Consider the following 26,949-nt stretch of genomic DNA (forward strand, 5'->3'; position numbering starts at 1 on the left):
CCCCTTTCCCTTGCGTTTTTCGGTGAGCAAACATGCACCAGTGTTGTTTGCTTTAATGTAAAGAGTTCTTTTGAAGTACTAAGCAAAGCAAATTCAGACTTGATGAGCATTCAGAAGAGAACACAGGAGCATTCCATCAGAGTCTGGAGTGGGGCTGCAAATATGCTCCTCAGGGACTCAGTGAATGACTATGCCTTCCCCTTCCGTGAGGTTTACAGTATCAGACATAGATACAAAGGTACCCTCGCTCGGTGAGGAAAGCACTGACATCTGAAATGGTTGGCTGCTCTGTGTATATCTGGGATGCTAAAGGCTACTCCACAGACTCAATGCACTCAGGCTGTGCATGCTGAAGGCGGTCTGCTTCAGAGGCCTCGCAAGACCTGGAGGAGGGGGAAGGAGTCATGAGGTGGAAGTATGGAGGCGGGGCCTCCTGAACTATGTGGTAGCTGGTTCACTGGCTGCAGATGTCATGGCTCCTCTCCAGTTTTCTGGGTGTCAGGAAAGCAGGCTGGGCACGATGGTGCCTTATTCCTAATCCCTGAATGCAGCTCTGGATGCCTATTCCCCAGTTTCTTTTGCAGGTGGGGCTGTCCTGGCAGGCTTGGCTATCCCTTGTCCAGGAGGTCTGTACAAGTTCTGTGTGGTTCTGGGAATCATTCCAGGGGACTTGACATAGAAGCCATTTGTCCTGTAAGCTCATCACAACTGTCCTTTCAGCTGCAGCTACCCAAATCATCCCCTTTTCTCCACAGGGCTTAACCCTTCCAGTTGCTTTCTTTTGCGAATATGATTGGAGACACTTCAATTCCTTTGTTTGCAACAGACAAAGATATTTCTTACAGAATATAGGTGGGACAATCAATATGGAAGCTTTGACCTAGGAAACTTACAAACTTGGACAATTTTATAGATTTCTGTTTGCTGAGAATGTAAGATGGTCTTAGCTTAGTGATCTGTTACTGCATGCAGTAATGGAGTCTCACCATTCAAATTCTTATTGGAATACAAAAATATAAGTTTCATTGTATTTCATAATTTTAATATTTTTATTTTATTTTGTTCCCATTTAACTATTATTTTCTTGTCTTCCTCTCTCCCTCCATTGGTTCCTTTTCTCTTTTCAAAGTCAACCTTTCTCCTTTGATGTGACGTGTGTGTGTGTGTGTGTGTGTGTGTGTGTGTGTGTATGAGATAGAGATAGAGAGAGAGAGACATCAGCCATTTACTTAATCCCTGTCCTTATTTTTCTGTGACAGAGACTCTCACTGAACCTGGAGTTTACCAATTCTGCTAAACTGGTTGGTCAGCAAACCTGACGAATCCACCCATCTCTTCCTCCCCAATGCTGGGATTATGGGTTGTGAAATGGTTGCTGGGGATCTGAACTCAGGTCCTCATGCTTGTACATCAAGCACTTGGATATGTGCTTTTGTTCTGGCAGGGTCTATAGAGCTTTCAAGAGATTCTGTAAGGACTCTTCCTATAACCTCTAAGCAGTGGTTCGCAACCTTCCTAATGCTGTGACCCTTTAATACATTTCCTCATGGGTTCCTAATGCTGTGACCTTTTAATACATTTCCTCATGTTGTGGTGACCCCCAACCATAACATTATTTTCGTTGCTACTTCACAGCTGTAATTTTACTACTGTTATGAAACATAATGTAAATGTCTGATATGCAGGATATCTGATATGCAACCACTATGGGGTTTTCATGAAGTACAGGCTGAGAACTGCTGATCTAGGGAAACCACGCCATGAGCTATAAGGATAAGTTAGATGCCCCATGTCATCACATAAACGTGGCATTTAATGCAGAACGGGGGGGGGGGCATTGGCCAATGCTTACCTGAAGCTTGGAAATAATTTCATTTTTGGTCACATTCACAAGGTTCACATCTTCTACTGCAAAGGCCGGGAAAGAAATAATAGAAAGAAGTCCGGCATCGATTTCTTTAGATGTTGATGCTCGTGGCAACATGGAGAAAAGAATTGACTGAATAAAAAATAAAAACAAAGAAGTGGTTTCAGCTCTAAAAGCAGGACTAGCTAGATAGAGTAGCTAGGGACCATCACCTTAGCCTACAGGAAACGTTCAAAGGAGTTTGTCTATTTGGAGAAGGACTCAGTCTTACCAGCATGGCATCGGCTGGCCACCCCTGCTTACCCAGCCACCCAGACAATGCTTCCTCTTCCTTGGGTGAGGAAGGGGGAGTTGAAGAGAACATGCCAGTCTGAGGCTTGTGCTCAGAACTGCCATCTTCCCTTCTTCCCATGCTCACTGATGGGGAAGAACTACCGTGCTGTTTGTGTCAGTGGCTATGAAGACAGAAACCAGACAAAAACATTCACACAGCACCAGCAACAGAGAGACAGATGCTTTTGTGAAACGGGACTAGATGAGTTAGGTAAGTTAAAAAACTGCTTTAATGAGGAGTAAAATTAAGATCTCCTGAGTGCCGGACAAAACAGTTTAGTTCCAGAACTTTTAAAGATTATCGGAGGCACTATGATAGTACCTCAACAATGAGGTAGCTAGATTAAGCACTATAAATGTAGAAGGGGGTTAGAATTATAAGGAAATGTTTGGAAAAGTAAAGGAAGTAATGTTGAGATAAATGTACAGATAAAAAACAAGATCATTAAATATTCCATCTGAAGCTAGAAATAAGGTATTATACCAAATTAATACACAAGGACTCTGAGGCACAGGATGCAAGCCCCAGGTCATGTAGCCAGTGATCGAGCTACGATTCTAACCCAACTTAAACTTTCCCATTACACTATATATCTACTAAGACACATACCAGTCAGTATTTCTTTATTAATGTATACTGTAAGAAAATAGCATAGATTCATTAAGGGCTATGCTTAGTGAGGAAAATGGAATGAGCTGGAAGGTGGGGCTGAGTGGAACTCTTTAGCTCTAGAATAAACCTTTTTTATGGTCAATCAATTCTTGGCTCAGTTCTTTAACTATAGTCATGAACCACTTAATGAGTGGAACATTCTGAGAAAAATAATATTAGGTGATTTCATCATTGCATAAATATAGAGTATGCTGACAAACAGATCATATAGTTTACTACACGCACAGGCTGTGTGGTACATTTTGGTCAATAAGAGACAAAATACAATATGATACCACAATATATGCCATCCGTCGTTGGCCAAAATGTAACTAAAAAGTACATGGTTATAATCACTTATTTTCACAGTCTCTCTGCCTGGAAACACGAACTCTCACTTGAAGCTTTTGACAAGTGTTTGGGGTTAGGTTTTTTTGAAGAAAGGGTCTCATGTAGCTTAAGATAGTTAAGTTGTAGTTAAGCTAGCCCTGAACTTGGTAATTCCCTCAGTAGCTGAAGATGAGCTTGAACTTTTGGTCCCCGTGCCTCTTCCTTCCTGGGATTACAGGCATGTACCATCAAACATGGTTCACTACTTACAAGTTATGTTTCTGACTCACTTTAGTCCCAGCACATAGTAGGCCCACACTAATAATTGCTAATAATAATTAAGGACTTTCTGCTTGATGGCACCCCTTACACTGTACCAATCATTCCTGTGATCTGTATTTCAAAGAAGCTCTATAAATTTGCCATCTCTCATTCCCCTCTCCCCTCACCTACTCTGTACACCATGCCTCCTCACTTCAAGTGAAATGCCACTTGTCAGCCACTCCATTTGGGAACACTAAGAATGAAGCTGTGAGAAAAGCACTTACATACTCAAAAAAACATAGAACAGATTTCGCTTCTAGCAGAACCAAGCCGCTTTGGCTGTTAGCTCCATGTACAGAGACTCACCATGGTTTATGTCTGCACGGTGCTTTCTGGCTACAAAGCACTTGGGCAAGTTGGCCAGGTTCATTTACTCTGCTCCTTACAGTTACTCTGTGAGGCGGGAGTGAAGGCACCTATACCACTTTATAGATGAGGAAGCTGAATCACAAAGAGGTCATGTCAGTAACCGGGAAGTGGGGCCCAAGGCTTTCTTAGCTTGGATTCTCCTCCCCTATTTTGTGGAGCCTATGTTGAGGAGGTCGGAAGGAGGCACACTGAGTATCTTTAGCCTGAGATTCACACTAGTGGCCTACAGGCTGGATGTTACCTGGCAGTGCTCCACTTCATCAGGTAGGACATGGATGACTGATTTGCGTCCTCCATGGGCTCCAAAAAGATCGAGTTCGTCAATTGCCTCAAGTGCTGCCTACAAAAACAGGTAAGAATTACTGGTCTTTTTAATAAACACACATGCATCCTAACTTGGCACTCCCTTTTCATTATGCAATCTAACATACACATTTCTGCTATGGGCAATGAAGAATGTCTTTAAAATCTATCTAGAGTCCTATCGCCATGGTCTCTCTTCATTTTCAGTAGCTCAGAGCTTTGCAGGATGACACTGTTCATTCTATGAATAAGAAAGAAAACAGGAAAACATTTCCTCATATGAAAGTGATATTCTACCCAAAGACAGAAAATTAACAAGTCGCTAACATCATGTGTGGGGGCACAAAAAATTAACTCAGGACTGGCTTTCCGTTTACCTATTTTTGCAGTTAACCCACCTCATGGCTAATTGAAAAAGTTAATTAGGTTTTCAGGAAAAAGTACATTTTCTGTCAGTTTGCTGTATTGGAGCATATTCATTGTTGCTTTTAAAACTGTGGCTCTGGAACCTTCATGCTGTCTAAGTAGTTCATGCCTACATTGAGAAGGAGGTGGGAAGGCTGCACACTGAATGTCTTTAGAAAGAGATTCACACCAGTGGCCTCCAGGGGGAATGTGCCCCACAGGTCCACTGTTCAGCTTTAAGAGTTCTCCCAACCCATTTTGTCTTCTGTTTCCACTCTTCTTGTCTCCATCTCTGTCCTGTCTTATCTCATTGCCTCTCTTCTCTTTTTCCTTTTTAGAACAGGGCCTCACTGTGCTGCCCAGATTGGCCCCAAACTCCTGGGTTCAAGTCACCATCCTGCTTCAGTTGGAATTAGAGGCACACATTACAGTGCTGGCTCGAAGACCATTTTTTAAAACTGAGTTTTAGTTGAAATACTTTCAAGGAAAGATCACAGCATCCCCAGTATCCCTCTTGCCCTGTTCTCTTTTTCTCTGACCAGCTTTACTGATTATTGTTACTTCTCTGACCTTGTAGACTTGAAGCTGTGCATCTCACCTACAAAATTCTCCTGTTATTTAACCTTCACCATGACCTAGAGAGGAAGACTGGCCATCACTAACACAGCTTAACAGCAAGAGCTTGAACCCATGGGTGACACATCAAATAGTAAGGGTGGAAGAACTTAGTTTCTGTCACATTCAGACTTCAGTGTTGGAAATCTATCTTCCCGACCTTTAACTTCACTTGGCTGGGCTACAGGTGCCACTTGGATTTCATGTATTTGCTGCTGACTTTCGAAAGAAAAAACTAATCATATTAAATTCAAATTCCTGAAGAAGAGAAGCCGACAAAAAGTCAACCCACACAGAAGGGAGAAGAGGACTGTCACCTTGGCCATTCCCACAGAGCTGGCGTTCAGTTCTGGAATGCCCTGATTAGTCTTATCTCCACGTTCCCACATTCCATAATCCTGCGGAGAAAAAGGCAGCTATCAGAGGTGGGAGGTACATAAGAAATACTATGGAAAAGCAATTTCTTTCTGCTAGCACAAACACAATGAAACAGGAGGATGGCTTCTCAAAGGCTTTGTGGCTGTATATATTCATTCTGCTCTTGCTCAAGTTCAGCTCAGGAGCTGTACAGAATTTTAGAAGAAAATACTCACGTGGAACAAAAGAACACACAAAGACACTCTGAAGGCTTATTTCTAAAAGGCATTAATTTGTAACAAACTCAATTTGCAGTGAACATATATATTTTACTTATCTTAAAATCAAAGTGTTGCCTTTCTATTTGGTCAATGCCTTTGAACTTATTTAAAACAATTTCAAAAACTATTTTTAGCATTACCTCTGTCTAAAGAAAATGTTCATCAAGGAACTAAAGCCGTTGTCAAAAATAACTCACTGAACACAAAAGGTGTTAAAGACCCATTCATACAAATTAATTCAGAAGACTCAATACATACATCTATCTATCTATCTATATATATATATATATCTGGTGATTCATATTTTTATTAAAAAACCCAACTGTTACATGTTGATTCAAAATACTTCATACACTACTGAAAGAGCAAAAACCTAACAAGATTCAACATGACTGCCTAAACATGACACCATGAGCAAATAAGATACCAACAGACATGTACAATGAAAGAGGAAAGGATCATGAAGCCTCAACCATCGAAAGAACTACAGGCAACTAAGGAATACTGGCAGTGGGAGTAATAGTCTTCCTCAAGGAGGAGCACACCAATCGGTTATCTGACACCAAATAGTCCTGAAAACATATGTATGTATGTATGTGTGTGTATGTATGCATGTATACACACACACATAACATAGAGACTGACTAGATTATATTTAGATATTTAATGAAAAAGGGCCATGAATTTGAAAGAAAGCAAGGGGGTATATAGGAAGGTTGGGAAGGAGGAAAGAAAGGAGGAAATGACATAATTATATTATACTCTCAAAAAAAAAATAAAAAGAGCAGGGTTGATGTCAAAATATCAGTCTTTATTTTTACTATCCAAAGAAGAATGATGGACATAGTGGCTCTTACTATGTGAAGTCATGAAAATTGAAAATTAGACTAATGACATGGATTCAGGGGTGGTAAAGACTTCAAAAATATGAAAACAACCAGGTATAGCACTCATGCCTGCAATCCCAGCACCTAGAAGGTAGAGGCAGAATTGCTGAGTTTGAGGTCATCCTGCCTCAAAAAAAAAAAAAAAACCCTAAAAAAGTAAAAATAAAAAAAAGAACAAAAACCAAACCAAACCAAAACAAGGAAGAACATTTACAAATGTAAACACAGAAACCTAGATATACCAGGGTCATTGTAGACCCTTGTTGGGAGCTGTGAACCCCCAGATCCTGAATTTCTTGTAAACAATGCGTTATGCTTGCAGCTGCTCTGAGCTCCAGACCCTCAGGGGTTCCTGATGGCAGGAGAGTGGTTTCTGGTGGGTTTGGCTGGGGCGTGGCTATCAGTTAAGGATCCCTATATAAGCTGCCCCTGGACACAATAAAGGGGGCATTCTTGGGGAATTCAAGGATGACCTGTGTCTCTGTCTGTGTGTCTTTGTGTGTTTAAATCTTGCCCAGCTCGCGAATGGTCCTGTAGTGCAGGCACGGCAATACAGGAGTAGTACAGGCGCTACAATACAGGAGTAGTATACTGTCACGTAGTACAGGCGGGCGCTACAGACCCTGACCTGCAAGCAGGCCTTGTAGGTAGACCCATGTGTCTTTTCTCATGCCTGCGCATTCTTTTGCTCCTAAAATTCGACACTCCAATCTAGCAGCTAGAAAACTCATCCTTGAAGACTGTGTGATGTGTTCAGCCTCCATTTCAGATAACTATTGAGCACTAGTTTCTTCTCTAGCAGATCCCGTCAAAGATTCTCTGCATGGCCATAACAGCTAGAGTCTGGCCTCCTTCAGCATGCCAGCAAGTCGACAAGACACTCCACTGTTTCCAGTGTCAATTTTCACCTGGGTCTTTACTCTGCACCCTCTACGCCAAATGCTCCCAACCTCTGCTCTCCCTAAATCACACTTTCCCCGTCCCAGCCTGTTCCTGTTGCTCACTCCACTATTCCTGCACTCAAATGCCCGTTCTCTCCCTTTCTTATGGAAACCCTACTTATCTCCCAAGGTCTACCTGAAAGCATACCTTCCCCACAAAAATCTCTTAAGTTTCTTTAGACAGGCCTATCAACTTTGATGCTATTGACATTCTGAGACAGGTAAGTCTAGACATAGGGTTGATGTGAACTCATTTCATGTTTATACAGATAGCGTGGCCTTCTCTGCCTGTGGGTTGATGGTGTAAATGAACCCCACGGTGCCCCAGTTCCCACTGAGGCATCAACATGGCTCCTTTTGCAGCCCAATGTAGACCAGCTCATACATATCCTACAGGGCATTTTAATACATTACTGAATACAGTAATGTATTCAGACAGAGTGTGTGGTACATTCCAAAATGAAATCCATATCCCAGGACAAAAACTAAATACTTTGCACACAAAGGCGACACATTCTGACAGCTCTAGTTTCACTAACGTTCTAGTGAGCCACAAATAGCTGCTTTCACAAAATTGAATGATTTTATTTGATTTTTTGACAACTAGAAAAAAGACTACCAGCATGGGTACTTACAGCAACTTTATACGCAGCTTCTATGTAAAAGACAAGATTCTGTATGAAGGCCACTTCATCGAGGGTGAAAATAATACGCAAGCCTAACAAAGAAAAGTGATACCGTGAAGACAGTTGCCAGTTATACACAAGCATTTTGCTAGCAGATAAGTCTTTTGATCCTATCTTTTCTTTTCTTATTTGGCACCGAAGTAACTCTGAAGTAAGTCCTTCACAAAGTGAGGGGAGCTCCATCACTGAGGGTGTGTCTATGGGAAGAAAGTTCGGAGGTAAGGCATGGGTTCTCTGGAACATGTTATGTTTGTGTAGAGAAGATTCCAACAAAGCAAAGATTGGAGTCCAGAAGTATCATTCCCTAGCCTTGAGTGAGCCAAAGGAAAGCCTGCACCTGCCCAGGTAGAGGCTAACTTCTGTCTATAGGTGTCAGCCTGGGCCCCTGCATTCCCTGCCCTAGCAAGACACAGATGCACATGACCCCACAGGGAAGAACACTTTTCCTCTGTATAATCTACTAGTCATTTATAGCACTTGGTATGTTCTCAGTGTGTCCCTCTGAAATTCAGTGTTACTAATGTGACAGTACTAAGATGCGGGGCCTATATGAGTTTAGACCATGGATAAATGAGGGCCCTTGGGAAAGAGGCTACACACAGCATTCAGTTCTTAGTCCATCTGCCGTGTAAAGACAAAGCCTTCTACTTCTTCAGGGGAGGCAGTTCTCACCAGACAGCTCAACTTGTTGGTACATTAATCTTGGAATTCTCAGCCTCTAGAGTTGTGAGAAAAGAAACTTCTATACTATTTGAATTCCCCAGTCTAGGGTATTTTGTTATCACAGTACAAATGGACATTACCCCCTTTACTTTCTGAAATGTCACTCGAATGGCCATGGCTCACCTGAGGCTGTCATCTGGGCCAGGAACAGGAGGAAGAGGGAGGTGGCATCCACCTGGAGGTGGCCCCACTGGTCATCACCCACCACGGTACTGCAAGTAGCAGTGTTATACTTGGCGTGCAGACTGTCCTTGGTGCTCTGAGTGTGCTTGAACTTCTCCACTTTGTCCACCTGAGGACGAAGGCAAGCTGGGTTCACATAACTGTACAGGTTCCTAGCTGGCAGACGGCATATCTAAGGATAATCACTGAATCTTCTAGACCTCTTATGTGTGACACCTCTGGGAGCCAGGAGGATGGGCAGTGGTTGCTGATGAGCACTGCACACAGGGGCCATGATGGAGCTTCTTCCCACTCACTCAATGGAAATACCTCAGCCCAGAGATCATAGAGGAGGCTCAGGTCAAAGGTGTCCTTGTCAAAAGACTCCCCAGCAGGGGCAAATGGTACGTTCTCAAGGACATAGGGAAGGAAGGAAAAGAACCTGTCTAAATGCCAACTTCTCTTTTCTTAACATCACAAAGAACAAAAGAGTGCAATGTCTTTGGCTATTCCAACTAAGGATGGGGTGGGAGCACATGACCCTCTGAACTGGTACAGATCCTAGTAGAAGGTTCTGTGTATAAACATTATAATAAATTGTTTCATTTGCCTTACACTGAAGATGTAAGTAAATAATAATGTCAACTTTTGAACACGAATTACATTTATTGATCTTCTGTGTGTATGTGTATGTGTGCAGGCAGGCATGTGGGCGAGGGCAGAGGCCAACTAGTATGTGGGTGCTAGCACTGAACTCGGGTCTTCAGGCTTAGTGACGACTATTCATCTAGCTGGCCCCAATAATGACAAATTTTCACAATGGAAGCACTTGATCTGAAATGACAACACCCAGAATAAAAAAATAAGTAGTGCATGGGTTTCTCTGAGTGCTTTTAATATCTTTTCTTAATCGAAAAAAGACATGTTCTCCTTTTATACACATAAATCTTTGAAAGAGGACTTTAAGAACTGTCCTTTGAAACGATGGTTCCTAAGCACAATAAAAATTATTGAGGGTAGTTTTAGAAAAAGAAAGTAAGCAAAAAACATTTCTGTTTTTTCTTGAGAAAGTTCCAAATGTAAGATGCCATCCCAATTAGTGACGCAAATGCACACTCCAGTGCTCCAAAGGTACCAGTCTGTCACGTCCCACCTACCTGTCTCATCATGCACTGCAGGAGACCTCGCATCAGCTTCACCACGTTCTGTGGAAATAAAGCGGCATCAGGAACAAGGCTTCAAGAAAACCGATTACTCATACATGGCCAAAAAGCCAGTGCTATCTGGCAATATTCCAAAAATGACAGATCCCAACTATACAAAAAGTATTCTGATTGATCACATTATTGAGACTTTTCTACTCCATCACAAAATAAATGCTTTGACAAAGTGATTTATCTCAAATAAAAGGGTTGGAGCAGATGCATCTTTGGGCTCTGACATTTTTATGAGCTTTGTAATCTGGAACTCTATGGTACATTTCTTAGTAATTTATTTTTGTTACACAAAGGACGAATTATGCCTGCCATGCCTGTCCAAAAGTAATGATACTTTGCCAAAGGAGCCATTTGTGACACCATTATTGGATCATTGAGCAAAGTTCTTACAAAATATCTGATGTGGGAGTGATTTCTTATTAATAAAGAAACTGCCTTGGCCCATTTTATTGGATAGAAAATTAGGTAGGCGGAGTATACAGAAGAGAATTCTGGGAGAAAGAAGGTTAGAGGAAGAGTCGCCATGATGCTCCCACTCCAGACAGACGCAGGTTAAGATCCTCTCTGGTAAGCCAGCTCATGGGCTACACAGAATATTAGAAATGGGTTAGAACAATATGTAAGAGCTAGCCAATAAGAAACTGGACCTAGCCGGGCCAGGCAGTGTTTGAAAGAATACAGTTTCCGTGTAATTATTTCTGGGTATAAGCTAGCCATGCGGGCGGCCGGGTGCCGGGGACGCAGCCCCGCCGTCCCTATTTCAACAGGTATCCAAGATTTTTTTAATAATATTGCAACTGATTACTATCACTATCATTAGCATTCCAAATCATAATAATGTGGCCGAGTGGTGGTCATGCACACCTTTAATCCCAGCACTTGGGAGGCAGAGGCAGATGGATCTCTGAGTTCGAGACCAGCCTGGTCTATAGACCTAATGATAATAATACTACATTAATTAATTAAATACTCTATCCAGACACTGTGAAAAACATTTTATTTATATTATTTTGAATTCCAGCACCAGCTTTACAAGGTGGGTAGCATTTTCACCCCAGTCTCTACATGAGGAACCTAAGCCTGAAGCAGATGAAGTAACATTTCTCAACTCTCTGTGATGACAAGGGGCGTAGAAAAACAGAACCTAGATAATCAGATATCATGGACTAAAAGAAGTTTCTACTTACAGGCATGGGTGTATCATGTCACACACTATACCTTACAGGGGGCAGCAGAGTAAAGGGGCCTGAGAGTTCATGGCCAGGGAAGAGTCTGGAAGTCAGACCCTCCCTCCTCTAAAATCCTAGGATCCTAGAAGATAATTCCATTTTTTTGGTTACAAAATCTGTTGGGGAAGAAGATGTTACCTCAAATATAAGTTAACACTGTTATAATGGTTAACTGTACACAGCATACACGTTTGTCAACTGACTTCCTCTCAAACTAGGAAAAGCTATTTCCCATGAAAAGAAATGAGTGACTTCCAACTTGGACTGATACTGCTAATCACCAGTCGTGGGGAAGCACCTAGAAATGTGGGGTGGGGCATTCTAATCAGAACAATGACAGAGGTGGGGATTATTGGAATTTAATGATCAGGTTAGAGTCCTGAAATATCCCCAAAATGCACAAGACAATCTTAATCAAGCCCCAGATGACCCTTAAATAAATATTACTCAAAGATGCCCAGTGATTATTATTTTTCATAATCAAGGGTGATATTTCCATTAGTATTTACTTATTTAGTATCACTATGCAGCCTTGGATGGTCTGGAACTCATTATGTAGATCAGGCTGGCTTCAAACTCAGAGATATAGCTGCCTCTCTCTTCTGAGTAGTGGGATTAAAGGTGTGTGCCAACTATGCCTAGTCCCAGATTTTAGTTAGTTTGTTTATTTATTTATTTATTTATTTTGGTTTTTCGAGACAGGGTTTCTCTGTGGCTTTGGTGCCTGTCCTGGAACTAGCTCTGTAGACCAGGCTGGTCTCGAACTCACAGAGATCCGCTTGCCTCTGCCTCCCGAGTGCTGGGATTAAAGGCGTGCGCCACCACCGCCTGGCCAGCTTTTAGTTTATTAACCACACATCAAATAGTAAAAGACATTAAGTATGAAACATATGGTCTGTATGAGTTTCAGTAAAGGAACAGAAAATTTAATCAACCTTAGTGATTGTGTGCGTGTGGGTGCGTGTGTGGTGTGTGTGTGTGTATGTATGTATGTATGATGGGAGAGTTGCAAGACACTCGACATAAAATTATTATACCAGCAAATAACTGGTGCACTCATCCATCCCTCTTTCTGGAGGAGCAGCCAGTGACTGCTATTTGTAATTTTAAAAAACTTTATATGCTTTAAAAACTGAGTGATTTCATCACCTCACACTGAGCAAGCCCTGGTCAAATCCAAGCTTTGCTCCCAGAGATAAGCTTCCTTTCTGAGCTTTCCCACAGTTATCAAATTTCCTTCATGCTGCTTATCACTCATGCCCATTTGGGTTACTATAAACAAGCAACAACTGGGCCCAATCATCCACTAGCTCTGAAGGCTGCCCAAGGATGTATGAATTAAAGATAAATCCTAGGACATTTGGTACGGTGTGTGCTTATCTTGTGTGAGGCCCCAAGTTCAGTCCCCATCCCTTAAATTCCATCTGTAGAAAGATAAATCTCAAATGTTCTCATGCCAGGACGATTATACTTTTCCATTTCAGGGCTCCTTACCTAAACACTAGTACTCAAAACATTTGGAAAATATTTGTCCAGTACTGGAGATTAAATCCAAGGCTGCTAGCATGCCAGGTAAGCATTTTAGCACTGGCTCACATCCTTCCTCTGAGTTTGGAAACCTTCATTGAGCTATACGGCAAATAACATAGACACAAAATTTAAATAATGCTCAGATCTAAAGGGTGAGTATGAAAGAGTAAGACTCACTTCCTGGAGAATGGTACAAAGTAGAGAGGCATTCTTAAAGGACGTCTAAGAACTGTTTTAAGGAATGGCAACGGCATTTAGATAATATTCTTTGGAATATAACCACACACCCTAAAAAGCACATGCTTTGGGATGTCTAGCTCCCATACATTGGATTTTTTGCTTTCTATTTTTTTTCTCATTTGGTGGCCAGGGTGAAGAGTTGGTAAATGTGGTGGATGGCCATGCATCGACTCTTCACAAATAATCATACCATGAGAGAGAAATATAACCAAGTAGGCATATTAACATGTTGGGGGTAGAAATTTGGATGGTTTTGCTTTCCATTTAATGTGCTGTGTGATGTTATTGTTTTATCTCAAACACAAAGATAAACGTGAGGTGCAACCATCTGAATGCCTTCACAAAGTATGCTGTTGCAGAAATGAAAGACTGCACCCTGTTATGCACATACAATGATGTGCTCATCGGTTTTCTAGTTCAAGAGAAGGTACAGAGCAGACAAGACACTGATGTCAGTCACAATTACCTGTTCCAACTCATAGGCCTTTGCTTTATCCTCATCACGGTCAGCATTCTTGCGGTAGGCCATGCCCAGGCCCCAAACAGCCAGGATGCTGTAGATGTTGTCTCGTACCCAGGCATCCTTCTGGTCATGGCTGGCTGATAACAGCCCAGTGACTGGGTTCTAATTAGAGAAGAGACACAAAAATGTTTGGCATCCATCACCCTTCCTAAATCTCCTATGCAATTAATGTTTCCCTGTGCAAGTGGATGAGGACTCGAGAACAAAGAGCACAGAGAGACCCGAGTTCCTACTCTCTGTATCTTAGATGCCTTGCTCGTGTAATTAGGAGATAAGAAAACCTCTAGGGAACATTTTAATTGTTATGTTCTTCTTCAAACCTTTAGACCAGACCAAACTGCTGTAATGTCTAAAAGAGAAGAAACACCAAACAAAAAAAAGTCTACCAGGCTTTAGCAAGCTGCAAACTGCAGGCTTCAGGTCTTTTTGGCCTTCATGTTTCTAATCAGTTGATAAGGCACTGAGCCTAGGAAAATTCTGGGTTCTGATCCACCTCCTAGCTCTATGAGGTCAGAAAAAGCTACCAGCCTTGTCTGGACCTCAGCTACCATGTCTGCAATCCAGATAATTCATTCATCTGACCAGAAGAAGCTATGTAGGAGGGCATATGGGAGGCCTCATTAGATGTGATATCACAGATGTGTTCGAGAAAATCAGCAGAGTCAACAAAAAGGATTGGACCTTCTCATGAAAAGTTACACACAATGTTCATAACAGCATTGTTCATAAATGCTGAAAAGTAGAAGTGGCAAGTTATCTATCAACTGACAAAAGAAAAAAAACATTTTTCCACTTTTTTCTTAAAAAAATTATTTTATTTTATGTGTATATGTGCTTTGCCTGCATGTATGTATGTATACCATGTGCAACGCCTGGTACCCACAGAGGTCAGAAGAGAGTGCTAGATTTCCTAAAACTGGTGTTAAAGATGGTTACAAATCATGTGGGTGTTGGGAACTGAACCTGGGTCCTCTACAAGAGCAAGTGTTCTTAACCACTAAGCCACTCAGCCTGGTTTTCTCTTTTCTTTATAAAGGACATTAAAGTTAATTGGGGTGATGGATGAACGACTCCATGAATATACTACAAAACAATTGTGTACTTTAAATAAACAAATTCTGTAGTACCCAAACAATGTCAATAAAGCTATTTACATATTTGGGGTTATTGGGGATTGAAACTGGAGCATCTTTCATGTTAGGCAGCTATTCTACCATCAAACTATATCCCTAGTCCAATATTTTTAAAGCCAACCCTAATAAACACTCTGAGCCCATAAATAAAATGGTTAAGAAGAGTCACATGAAGTTGGCTGACTTCTGAATATATACAAAGAAATATGTATATAATAAAATATACTTCCACAATTAGAACCTTGCCACCTTAAAAAATATCTTACTTGCCAGTTTACTACATTACCTGTACTCTTCCTACCCACTGGTTTTTGTGAGCCACCCAGACAGGTCTGTCTTTAGAGGCCCGGGGTCTTTTTTTTCCCTCTTTTTTTTATTACTTTATAAATAATACCAATCAAAATTCCCACTTCCTCCCCTCTTCCCACTTCTCTCCGGGTCCCCCACCTCCCCCTTACCTTACCCCCTCCAGTCTTAAGAAGGCAAGGCACCCTGCCCTGTGGGAAGTCCAAGGCCCTCTCTCCCCTACATCCAGGCTTAGGAAGGTATGCATGCAAAGAGACTAGGATCCCAAAAAGTCAGTACATGCAGCAGAGACAAATCCCAGTGCCATTTTCATTGGCTTCTCAATCAGCCCCCATTGTCAGCCACATTCAGAGGGTCCAGTTTGATCCCATGCTTGTTCATTCCCAGTCCAGCTGGAGTTGATGAGCTCTCATTAGCTCAGGCACACTGCCTCAGTGGGTGGACCAACCCTTCGTGGTTCTGACTTCCTTGCTCATATTCTCCCTCCTTCTGCTCTTCAACTGGACCTTGGGAGCTCAGTCCAGTGCTCCCATGTGGGTCTCTGTCTCTATCTCCATCCATTGCTGGATGGAGGTTCTATGGTGATATTCAAGATAGTCATCAGTCTGACTACAGGACAAGGCCAGTTTGGGCACCCTCTCCTCCACTGTCCAGGGTCCTAGCTGGGGTCATCCCGTAGACTCCTGGGAACCCCTCCAGGGCCAAGCCACTTGCCAACCCCAACATGGCTCCCTCAATTAAGATATCTCTTTCCCTACTCCCATATTGTCCTTCCTCCATCTCAACTATCCCACTCCCCCAAGGTCTCCCTAACCCTCTCCTCCCTTCTCTCCCCTTCCCACTACTCCCTCCACCCCTAGGCTCCCAACTTTTGGAAACTGGAAGCAGACAAGATCATGGAGGCCCGGGGTCTTTACTTGACAGTGATATGGAAATGGAGGGATGGGGGTGGTTATTCTGCAAGTTAAATATTGCACATCTCAGTGGTGCAGTGCTTGGCTGGCATGCCTGAGGCCCTGGGTTCAATCTAAGCATAAAACAAAACAACAACCATTATTCAGAGGGCACTATGTTATTTATGGGAAGAGTCATGAAAAATTCCACTGGGTAATTTTGAAAGGACACTGCCAATGCTACTAGGTTAAAAAAAAAAAAAGTATCAACAATGTTTTACATGGTCTCACACAAGAAACTAAATATTTGACTTTATCTTTTAACTAATCTATACTCTCTATACAAATATCTGAAACTCAACAGATACCACCTGCAGGAACAACAACATTCAATGTACTAAAATCGTTCTCTAGTCAGCAACTACAAATCAATGGCTTTAAAATCAATGAAAGTCCACAGAAAATTGGGGTGCTATTGCACTTAACAAAAAGAATACTTTCTGACTTGCTTACTGCTTCAGATCTATAAAAATAGAATGTGTTATGCAACAAGAAGATGCGGGAATTTCCACTCGGTCTCAAAGGGCTCAAAGTGTTAAGTGTTATTGCTATAGGGGATTGCTGGGCCTAAAAGAATCACTATTCCCGAACATTACACACTTAGCATATGCAGTTGTATCTGTTCTGAGGCCTGTTGGGTATGCTTGGGACAGGAAAACATTAGGAAATCCTAAGAAACCAACCTGGCATGGCCCACCAACCTTGAGTCTAAGACAGCTTTCCAACGGCACAGGAGTGACAGCTTACACAGTGTCAAGCGTGGTTTAGATTATGAAATGTCACTGTCCTGTGAAGTGAAAGTTCTCTCTTTTATTCTGCTTAGTTAATCTCCACCTTAGCTCATCTTCACGCAACAAAAAGAATACTTTCTGATCTAAATCTATAAAACAGGCAGTGTTATGCAACAAGAAGATGTGGGAATTTCCATTCAGTGTTACTCATAAAAACTGAGATGTCTATAGACTTACAGATACTCTCTGGTACACCAGATTCTGCTGTCTTTTCTAATAAAGATGCTCCAGAAGTTTGTCTTTCTGTTCTTCCCTTACTTGGGGATGCTGTCCCATATCCCCTGCATTTCCACCCACTGAGTCTTGTGAGCCACCCAAACAAGTTCATTTCTTCAGCAGTCTGGGGCCTTGGGTTGATACGCTGTTATCTCCTCCATGTGGAGGGGTAACTGATGCCAATCTGCCAGCTAATCAAGACAAAGACAAATGCACATCACAATGAGGAAGGGGACAGATTTGTGTAGATCAAGCTTATATTAAGTTAAATTATATTGAATATTGTATGCACGCATGCTTCTACCTCTGATTAAGATACTTATATATTGTTTATGTATTGATATATATATTTACCATACTGCAGTGTACATTTCTACCTCTGATCAAGATACTTGTGCACTGTTTACATTTAGAGATCACTGTCCTCATTTACTGCACAGCTGTTTATTGTCTTAGTCTTTAAGTTAGATAGGTATTAAGAATTATAGATCTATAGTCATCTATGTTTGCCATATTTATAGTTAGACTAATTGGGTTTTTTAGATACATAAAGATTATATTCTGTATAAATAGATAATCTTCAACCTCTTCAAAGAACTGTAGAAAATGGCATTTAATCTAACTTAGAGTTCTGTGATAGTGAGACACAATCGCTCCTGGCAACACTAATCTATTCCAGAGAGATTGTTGAGCATCAAAGACACTCCACTTGGAGCTTGTCTTCTTCTTGGCAAAACTGGCCTCTGAGCAAGGAACTCCCCATACCTCAACTACTGACAAAATACATAGTATCTGGAAATGGATAAGCAGAACTGTCAAATCTTGCCAAGACAGAGTATGACGGTTTTGAAAAAGTTCTTGCCTTTAAAAATAATCTGTCAGCTGGGCGGTGGTGGCGCACCCCTTTAATCCCAGCACTTGGGAGGCAGAGGCAGGTGGATCTCTGTGAGTTCGAGACCAGCCTGGTCTACAAGAGCTAGTTCCAGGACAGGCTCCAAAACCACAGAGAAACCCTCTCTCCAAAACCCCTCCCCAAAAAAAATCTGTCAGTTATTCTAGGCCTTAGCCAAAGTTGGTTGCTTCAACGCTGCAAATGTGACTTTAGCTGATTGCCCAGGTAGCCAGTTGTCTCTGTGATTTGCTGCATGTTTTGGAAGTTGTTTGACTGCACTTCCTAATTACTCAGGTAACATTATTTCCCTTCTCAGATCTTTGATGGGGTTGAAGACTAGATAAATGTAGCTACTTTCCTCTCATGACTTGTCCAAGTTATTTATTATACAAGACTTAAGCTACTTAGAATAGGTTATTTGTTCTTATTGTATATAATTTTATAGTGGGTTTAGAACTCTCTTAAACAAAATGGGGAGGTGCTGCGGGAGCTCCTTCCGCTCCTTCAGCCAATAGCCTTTAAGATACCAGCCCACTTGGGCGTCGTCTCTCTGGCTTAAAAAAGCAGCAGTAGCTGGGCGCTGGCTATCAGAAGCTTTTCCTGGTCGTGCAGGGGGCTGTTGTCTAGGATGGTGATCTGTAAGTTTTTTCCCTTTAAATAAATAACCCTTTTATTGACCATAATTCTAAACTGGTGTGGGATTATTTTGTGACTTACTCCTTTAGGTGTGTTGCCTACCGCTCATAATATTAGCAATTAAAAAAAAGCCCAGTCCCTGTGACAATGTATGTATTCCCTTTTTACTTTGTGCCATTAAAACTGGATGTCATATAATAAATATTACAATAAAATGATACATATGCATATGCTTTGGTATAAATTCTTGCTCACACAGAAACTTTTTTAGGGGTATCAGATTTTAATAACACAGGAATCACAGGATCACTGCTCACCTGGCATTTCTCATTCAACAAAACCTGATGAGATCTCCTCAAGCTACCTAGAATAATTCAAATTGAAGAGCTTGGAGCTGCATAATATTCTATGGTAGATACACTTAATAATGCATCCAGAGGTCTACCGTTATGATAAGTTTCCATTTACAGTCCAGGGCTTTCATTACCGCTCACAAATATAGCAATAAATGTTTTTACAAAGATGATGTTTTCAACAGTGGAGTTGCTTTTCTTGTTTTGTTTTGCTTTTGTTTTTGGTTTTCTTGGTTTGGTTTGGTTTGGCCTTTTAAACAGGGATTAATTGTGTTCAAGAGGGTTTCATCATCACAATCTGATGGCATCCCAAAGGTTTCCACCCCAGTACCCTTACCATGGGGATAATGGCTTCAGAATATGTATCACATCATAGTCAGGGAAAAGCAACAATAACAACAATAAAAAGTGAAGGGACTTCGATTATACAATCCCCCTCAAGGAGAGACCCCTCTTTGACTTAAAGATAGCCACAAGATAGTGCTTCTTAAAGATTTCATGCATGAATTTTCAGTAACTCTCCAGATAAAATCTATAATCAGGACCCACTGTTGTGGCATAATTTAACTTGAATAATCTTCTTAAAGACTCTATATGTAGAGATTGTGGGATTAAGCCTTCATTTAATACTTAGAGAGTAAAAGCACAAATCTTGTATCAGCTTTTGCTTCTTGTTCGAAACGATGCTTGTTTTAGTATCAATTTAATTCACAGCTAGCATGCTAACACCTTAAAGAAAGACAGTCAGCCAATTTGAGCTCTGCATCTCAACATTCAGTATAAATAATATTCTTTGCAAGTAACTATAAATACTAATGGCTATCATTCCTAGAGCATAGGGCATTCACAGCTTCAGGCACTCTGTACATCATAAGCAACACCTACTCTACAGTGAGCTTTTATGGCATGCTCACTGTATGCCATAATTGAAATTTCTCCAAACCTCCAAATTGAAATTTCTATTTTGACAGATTCCATGGAATGAATACTTCTAAAATAATTATTCTTCCTTCCTGCAAATAACGTTTTAACATTTTCAATTTTTTTATCAGTCTAATGGTGGAAAGTGACACTGCCCCTCTCAAGTTTATTTTATCTGTCTTTTGGGAAGGGGCCATTGGATTTGTTCTTCTGATGGCTAACTTCCCGTTTCTTTTCAACACGTTGTGGTACTAGTTCTTGGTTGAGAAGAGCACAGGCTCTAGACTCGGTCTGTTTAAAACTATCACAAACTAGCTGTAACCTTGAACAAATGACTGCAGCATTTCTCTATAAAGTGGGGATTATATCTGTACCTCTACCTGATAAGGCAGCTTTGAGGATTAAGTAAATTAATATGTATTAAGCACTTCGGAATACTTGATATGTGAACAATAGCTATACATTTAATATTAATGAACTAAACATTCTTTATTAATGCTATTTGTTTTTCATGTACTCATAATTTGAGGTAATAGATAAAGATTCATTGCCAGGAGGAAGAATTCACAACAAGTATCATGTAACCATTATTGTTATTGCTAAAAGAAGGTTTGGGAGTCTTCCCTTTTAGCATTACTGAAAATACTGCTAATGAAAAAAATTCTTTGAGAGAGTCTCACTTTGTATATGAGACGAGTCTAGAACTCAGAATCCTCTTGCCTCATCCTCCCAAGCTCTGTGATTACAGGCAGTTGTGCTCATACAAATCTGTCTGTTTATACCAAATTCTGTGTACCTTGCATGAAGAATGCTCAACCTTGTGCCAAGTCATTTGCCTCTCTTACCTTTTCCCTTTTCCATTTCTTTTTAGTTACTATCTAGGGAAAGTAAATGAGAATGAAAAAAAGAAAAAAATTAAAGAACAGGTCTAGAATGCATTAATCCCAGGACTTAACTTATGGTCTAGTAATAAACTAAACTAAAATTTCAGTGACTTCTAATACCAAATGCTTCTTTCTCATGGATGTTTTGTATCCACCCTTGATCAGACAGGATTTTCCTGTTGCTTCTTCGAGGAACCAGGATACTGAGCAGCCTGTATCTAAAATACTGTCCATCTCATGGCAGTGGGGCAGACAGACAACTACCCACAACAATCAATTCTCCAGAAAGGTGTAACGATCGTAAATGTGTGTGAATCTAACAAAACATAAAGGAATAGAAACACAGATGGATGGAACAGATTCGACTTCAGAAATGGAATCATGGGAATATGGCAAACTGAGTTCTGACAAAGATCTAAAGATAGTCCACAGGAGGAAAAAAGCCTTTTTAAAACAACAGTGTTAGATACACAAAGGCAAAAAACAGACCTCAATCTAAATTTCACATCTGCAGTCCAGTTTGCCTTCTCAACCATACTGAATATTCTGACCATGCACACAGGCTAGCTTTACTGATACACTAATATACATTAACACCACACTATAAGCTTCCTAAAGATAAAGTTTGCTACTCTAGGGAACCCTGGCCTAGTTAGATGCTGAATGAATGTAGAATAAACATGCTGACTTTACTGACTTACAGAATGAAATATTTTTCAGCCATTTAGAGTACAGATATGATCTCTCTCTATAGACACCTGTAACATGCCCAGTGGACACAAGAGTTTACCATTTCCTAGAGCTTGTTTCATTACTATGCATGCTTGTCTGCTGAGTCTCAGAAAACCCTGAAGAAGTCCATTAGACACGCATAGCATGAACTTTGGGAATGCTTCAAGTGGGATATTTTGATTTCGCTTTAAAAGTAGAATTGTAGGTAACCTGAATTGAAGGGGACCTGCTTCAAACGTAAGATACAGCTTATTGCTCAACTCAGAGTTGAGCTAGGTAAACTAGTACCTTTGTGGGTCAGAAGGGACTGAAGTTAAGGGGACAGGAAATTTCACTGGATTTGGGGGGTACAATGTGGGGGGGTAACCTGAGAAGCCAGGGTACACGACTACCTAGATTGGTACAAATTCTCTTAAAACATATATTCAACACTATGATTTTGCTCTGGTAAAATGAAAACAAAGGACTAAAGTCTTCATCCAAGCTAAGAAACCATGTTTACACAGTCTTCTTGGCTAGTGGCAGTGCCAGAGTGATTCTCCAAGGCGGAGGATGGGACAGACGTTAACAACTAAAGAGAACGGAGATGCTGAGATAGTAACATCCTCTGCTCTTCAGAGGGAATGTGAAAGTGGATGCTGAGCTAACACTAGTACTACAGGACACTTACAGACTTGGACAACAGACCAAACCAAACTAGATGGAATTCAATAAGGATTTATTTATTGGGCTCCTGTGTTGAAAAAAGCTTGTTGAACTAATTTTATTAGCCATCGCTTCCACATTTCAAATGACTCAGTTCCGTTTACACATATACTCCCAACCCTCACGATACCAACGAATCTTTACACAGTGTCTTCTCTCTTCCAAATTGCTCCCTACTCCAATAGCTACCCTGTGACTCAGAAATGTCGCCTGCTCTCATACTTGCATACAAGAAAACTTATCTGTTAAGAACTTAGCTTTTAACAGCAACCGCCTAATTGTGTGAGTAGCCAATACCACAAAGCCAATGTATTAACAGAAGTAGAAAGGCGGGGTGTGTGGCCCAGTGGTAGAACACCTCTTTTTTTTTTGTTGTTGTTGATAGGGATTAGGCTATTTTTTTTAATTAATTTATTTATTTATTAAAGATTTCTGTCTCTTCCCCACCGCCGCCTCCCCTTTCCCTCCCCCTACCCCAATCAAGTCCCCCTCACTCGTCAGCCCAAAAAGCAATCAGGGTTCTCTGCCCTGTGGGAAGTCCAAGGACCACCCACCTCCATCCAGGTCTAGTAAGGTGAGCATCCACGAAACTGCCTAGGCTCCCACAAAGCCAATAGGTGCAGTAGGATCAAAAACCCATTGCCATTGTTCTTGAGGTCTCAGTAGTCCTCCTTGTCCGCTATGTTCAGCGAGACCGGTTTTGACCCAGGCTTTTTCAGACCCAGGCCAGCTGGCCTTGGTGAGTTCCTGATAGAACATCCCCACTGTCTCAATGCATAATTCGGGTTCTTAGAGAAGCTAAATAAGAAGGAGAACCCAAAGAAAATCATATAGGCATCCTCCTGAATATTAACCTTCATCAGGCGATGAAAGGAGACAGAGACAGAGACCCACATTGGAGCACCGGACTGAAATCTCAAGGTCCAAATCAGGAGCAGAAGGAGAGAGAGCACAAGCAAGGAACTCAGGACCGCGAGGGGTAGAACACCTCTTTAGCATACATAATGGCCTGAGTTAGATCTCCTATAGCTCCCATTCCCTTCTCCAAACAAAGGAGCTTCCAGAACTAGGAGAAATAGAGTCAGACTGACAAGCTGCATTCATAATTAATAAAACGCTTCCATGACACTATTTGCAGGATGGTGGTCCCAACCAGAAAGTACTACTACAGGCACCTCCCCCTTCCCGCTTTTCTTGATTCCCAGCTGTCAAGAGTAAACAACCACTGCTCCCGCATGATGCTCCCGCATGATGCTCCCGCATGATGTGCCCACATGATGTACCGTGCTGTCTGTCACAGACCCACAGCAATGGAGCTGTGACCATGAGCTGAAATTTCTCAAACTACAAGTCAAAATAATGCTTCTTTAGAAGATGAACTACCTCACATAGTTTGTCATAGTGACAGAGATAGCTAATATAGGCCAGATAAGAGAATAAAGTCCACTTAAAGTAAAGCAAAGAAATGTAATGTGAAATTGCATTCCTTAAGCTCCTAAATCCAGCCATTCCTGAATCCAGAACAACTTCCTAGGATTTTTAATTATACGAGCAATACATTCTCATCTGTGTTTTAAGGCTATCTGAGGTGAATTTCTGTCATTTACAACAAGGAATTCTGAGAAGCACAACAATAAATATCTACATACTGAACTAGACACTGTAAGACATTTATTTGGTGATGCATTTCGACAAGATGAGATCAGTAAGAGGAGATAAATACAATTGCCTCAATATCAATGCAAGACCGAGCCAACAGTAAGGCAGAATACATATATGCTTGATAGTAACACCAACATACTAACATTAACAGTCTGCAATCCAAGCTCCACTGCGGGGGGTCACACAGAGGAGTGTCAACATCTACACACCTGAAATGGTACAGAGAACACACACTCTCTTTCTTCTACCTACGTTATAGAACCACAAAAGCGCTTTAGTAGTTGATGTCCCTGCTTCTACTAGTAGTTCCTTATGCTCTGACCTCCACAAAGGGTAGTCACAGAAAGACGCAGAAACTTGACTTCGCTACTCTGCTCAAAATCCTCCAGTGTCTACAGAGTTGAAATCACTTATTTTGCTACTCCAAGCCCATGTGTTAGCTCTTTTAATCACCTGACACTCACTCTTTTTTTTTTTTGAAAACATGACTTTATTTTTAACATTGTTTCCAGTGTCATCTTGAACTACAAATCTCAACCAAAGTATTTTTATTTTATTTCATGGTTATTAATATTTTGGAATGCTAACCATTGCTTCCCAGTCCAGGTCATCTTCTAATGTGATGTTATTTCTGACACTCACTTTTTAGCCCCCGAAAAATCCACTGGGTATTCCTTGCAGTTTTGGGCCTGTACACATGTTCATGCTCTCTTTTCTGTGAAGCCTTCCTTGACTGCAAAAATCACCAATTTCCTTTTCTCACAGACATTCAATACAATCTACCTTTGGTGTTTTCCCCTTTAGATTCTCTCTCTCTCTCTCTCTCTCTCTCTCTCTCTCTCTCTCTCTCTCACACACACACACACACACACACACCCCAACCAATAAACATTATTTTTATGAGTCTTTTGCCTGTGTGTATGTCTGTGCACCAAATGTGTGTACCTTGTACCTGAAGAGGCCAAAAGAGGGTGTCAGCTACCCTGAAGTTACAGAAGATGCTGGGAATTGAACTTGGGTCCTCCAGAAGAACAACCAGTGATCGGATTTGCTGAACCATTTCTCCTGCCCCAACAGCTCACATTTTCAGTAAACTCCATCTGAGATTCACCAATCAGATCTTACAAAAGCTATCTTTTAAACTGATGTTCAAGGAAAAAGAGAATGTGAACTGTTACATGTACCTGCCTCTTGCTTTACCTAATAGACCAAAGGTATGCAATCTTCATTTTTTTTTTTGGTGCTTATTGGCTTCTCCCCATCTAGTTTTACAAACATGAATCAGGAGCTACAATCAGCTGCTTCAGGCAATTGCTTCACCCCAGATCACTCATCTTAGATATTTTCAAACTTTCAGGAACTGTGCGCGTCACTTAACGTCTGTCAAACGACTTTTCTCATAGGAGATTTTAATTTTTTGCTATTCTCTCATCAAACCCTGTAGTAAGAAGAGGGGGGATTACTAAAATATCAATATTCAGTTTGGTATTGTGTTAGCTCATGGAAAAGTTCAAACTCAAGGGAGTTATCAGCCCCTCACTGGCCAATGCCCGAAGCCTCAGGTATCCATAGACTACTGAATATAAGGACAGGAAACTTTCATCAGAACAGGAACAATGTAGAAGCCATTATTTGATCCTTGCCATTGCAATCCAGACTTTTACACCTAGAGGCACTGCATACCACTCTATTCTCTTTCTTTTCTTCCCAGACAGGGTGTTAATAAGATCCTCAGGCTGGCCTAGAACTCATGATTATCCTCCTCTACCTCCATAGCACCTTTGGGCTCTTGATTTGAGGTCTCCAAAGGATCTTTCAGGAGTTCACAATGGATTCTGATGGGAAATAGAGAGACTCAAAGAGTCATGAGACTCCTGAAAATTTTGTGAGTTCTTCTCAAGAGAGGACAAGATATTTGGCCTTCATAAAATACTCACATATGTCTACATCTGCTTCTTGTCTTTTATGAACATTAATTGCAATCCCTTTATCTTTTGTGAGACATATGTCACAGTACTATTAACTAACAGTCTCATCTAAGTTAGGCATCTTGGTGTGAACCTACAGAACTCCAGTTGCTCGAGAGGGTAAGATAGAAGGATCACTTGAGCCTAGGAGTTTCAGACCAGCCTAGGCAACACAGTGATAAGCTGAGTCTTAGAATTCTTTAAATTATTTAAAATATAAGCACAAATGACAAGTACAACATGGGAGAACTACACTTGGTGAAATATTTAAAAAAAAAAAACAGCCAACTCAAGTTTCACATTTTAATACACTAAAGGAGCACGATTTTCCTTTGTTACCCACAGTAATCTGGGACAGCTAAAGCATTCCTCTCCACACTCGAGCTCCGTGCACAGAGAAGACAGAGTACTTATGATGGCTGTCAGCTCCCAAGAAGGACGACCTCGATTGTATCTGCTGTGGTTCTTTCATTGTGAGCTGAGAGATCCGACGAGATGTTATTTTGGATCCCTACGAGCGTTCAAACAATTTTAGCTCTCTTCCCTACACAGGCTATTGCGGCTGTCTATTTGTGAGTGCAGGAGTCAAGGATGTTTCTGGTTTGAAATGACTTGAATGTTTTCATCTGACACTAAATTAAGGCTGCTCTGAAAAAGGCACAGCAAAAGCCCTCCTCTTTGTTGCTACCTCAAAAGCTACAGTAGGAAATGGCAGAACATACGGCTCTAGATTGCACCAGGAAGGAAAAAGCTTTCCATGGAGTACCTCCTCTCTTGAAACAATATAACAAGACAGCTGCCTCTCACATGGTACTTGCATGACC

At 41.2% G+C, this 26,949-nt stretch overlaps 1 protein-coding gene across 11 annotated transcripts in view; it reads right to left on the reverse strand.

Annotated features, from left to right (window-relative positions):
• Phka2 (phosphorylase kinase regulatory subunit alpha 2) overlaps positions 1–26,949 on the reverse strand; it is an 81,191-nt gene that overhangs the window by 44,615 nt on the left and 9,627 nt on the right. For all 11 annotated transcript variants that reach the window (XR_007595731.1, XR_007595732.1, XR_007595730.1 and 8 more), the window contains exons 3-9: positions 13,918–14,076; positions 10,393–10,440; positions 9,197–9,365; positions 8,300–8,382; positions 5,516–5,596; positions 4,117–4,215; positions 1,853–1,999 (exon numbers count right to left, since the gene is read on the reverse strand). Coding sequence is in view for 7 of the 11 variants with exons in the window: in XM_050164332.1 (XP_050020289.1) it covers positions 1,853–1,999; positions 4,117–4,215; positions 5,516–5,596; positions 8,300–8,382; positions 9,197–9,365; positions 10,393–10,440; positions 13,918–14,076 (786 nt within the window). In the remaining 4 variants the exon portion in view is untranslated. The remainder of the gene's footprint in view (positions 1–1,852; positions 2,000–4,116; positions 4,216–5,515; positions 5,597–8,299; positions 8,383–9,196; positions 9,366–10,392; positions 10,441–13,917; positions 14,077–26,949) is intronic.

The sequence above is a fragment of the Alexandromys fortis genome, unplaced genomic scaffold, assembly GCF_014885135.2.
Source record: "Alexandromys fortis isolate MF-2015 unplaced genomic scaffold, M_Fortis_MF-2015_v1.1 scaffold_147, whole genome shotgun sequence".
Classification (NCBI taxonomy): Eukaryota; Metazoa; Chordata; class Mammalia; order Rodentia; family Cricetidae; genus Alexandromys; species Alexandromys fortis.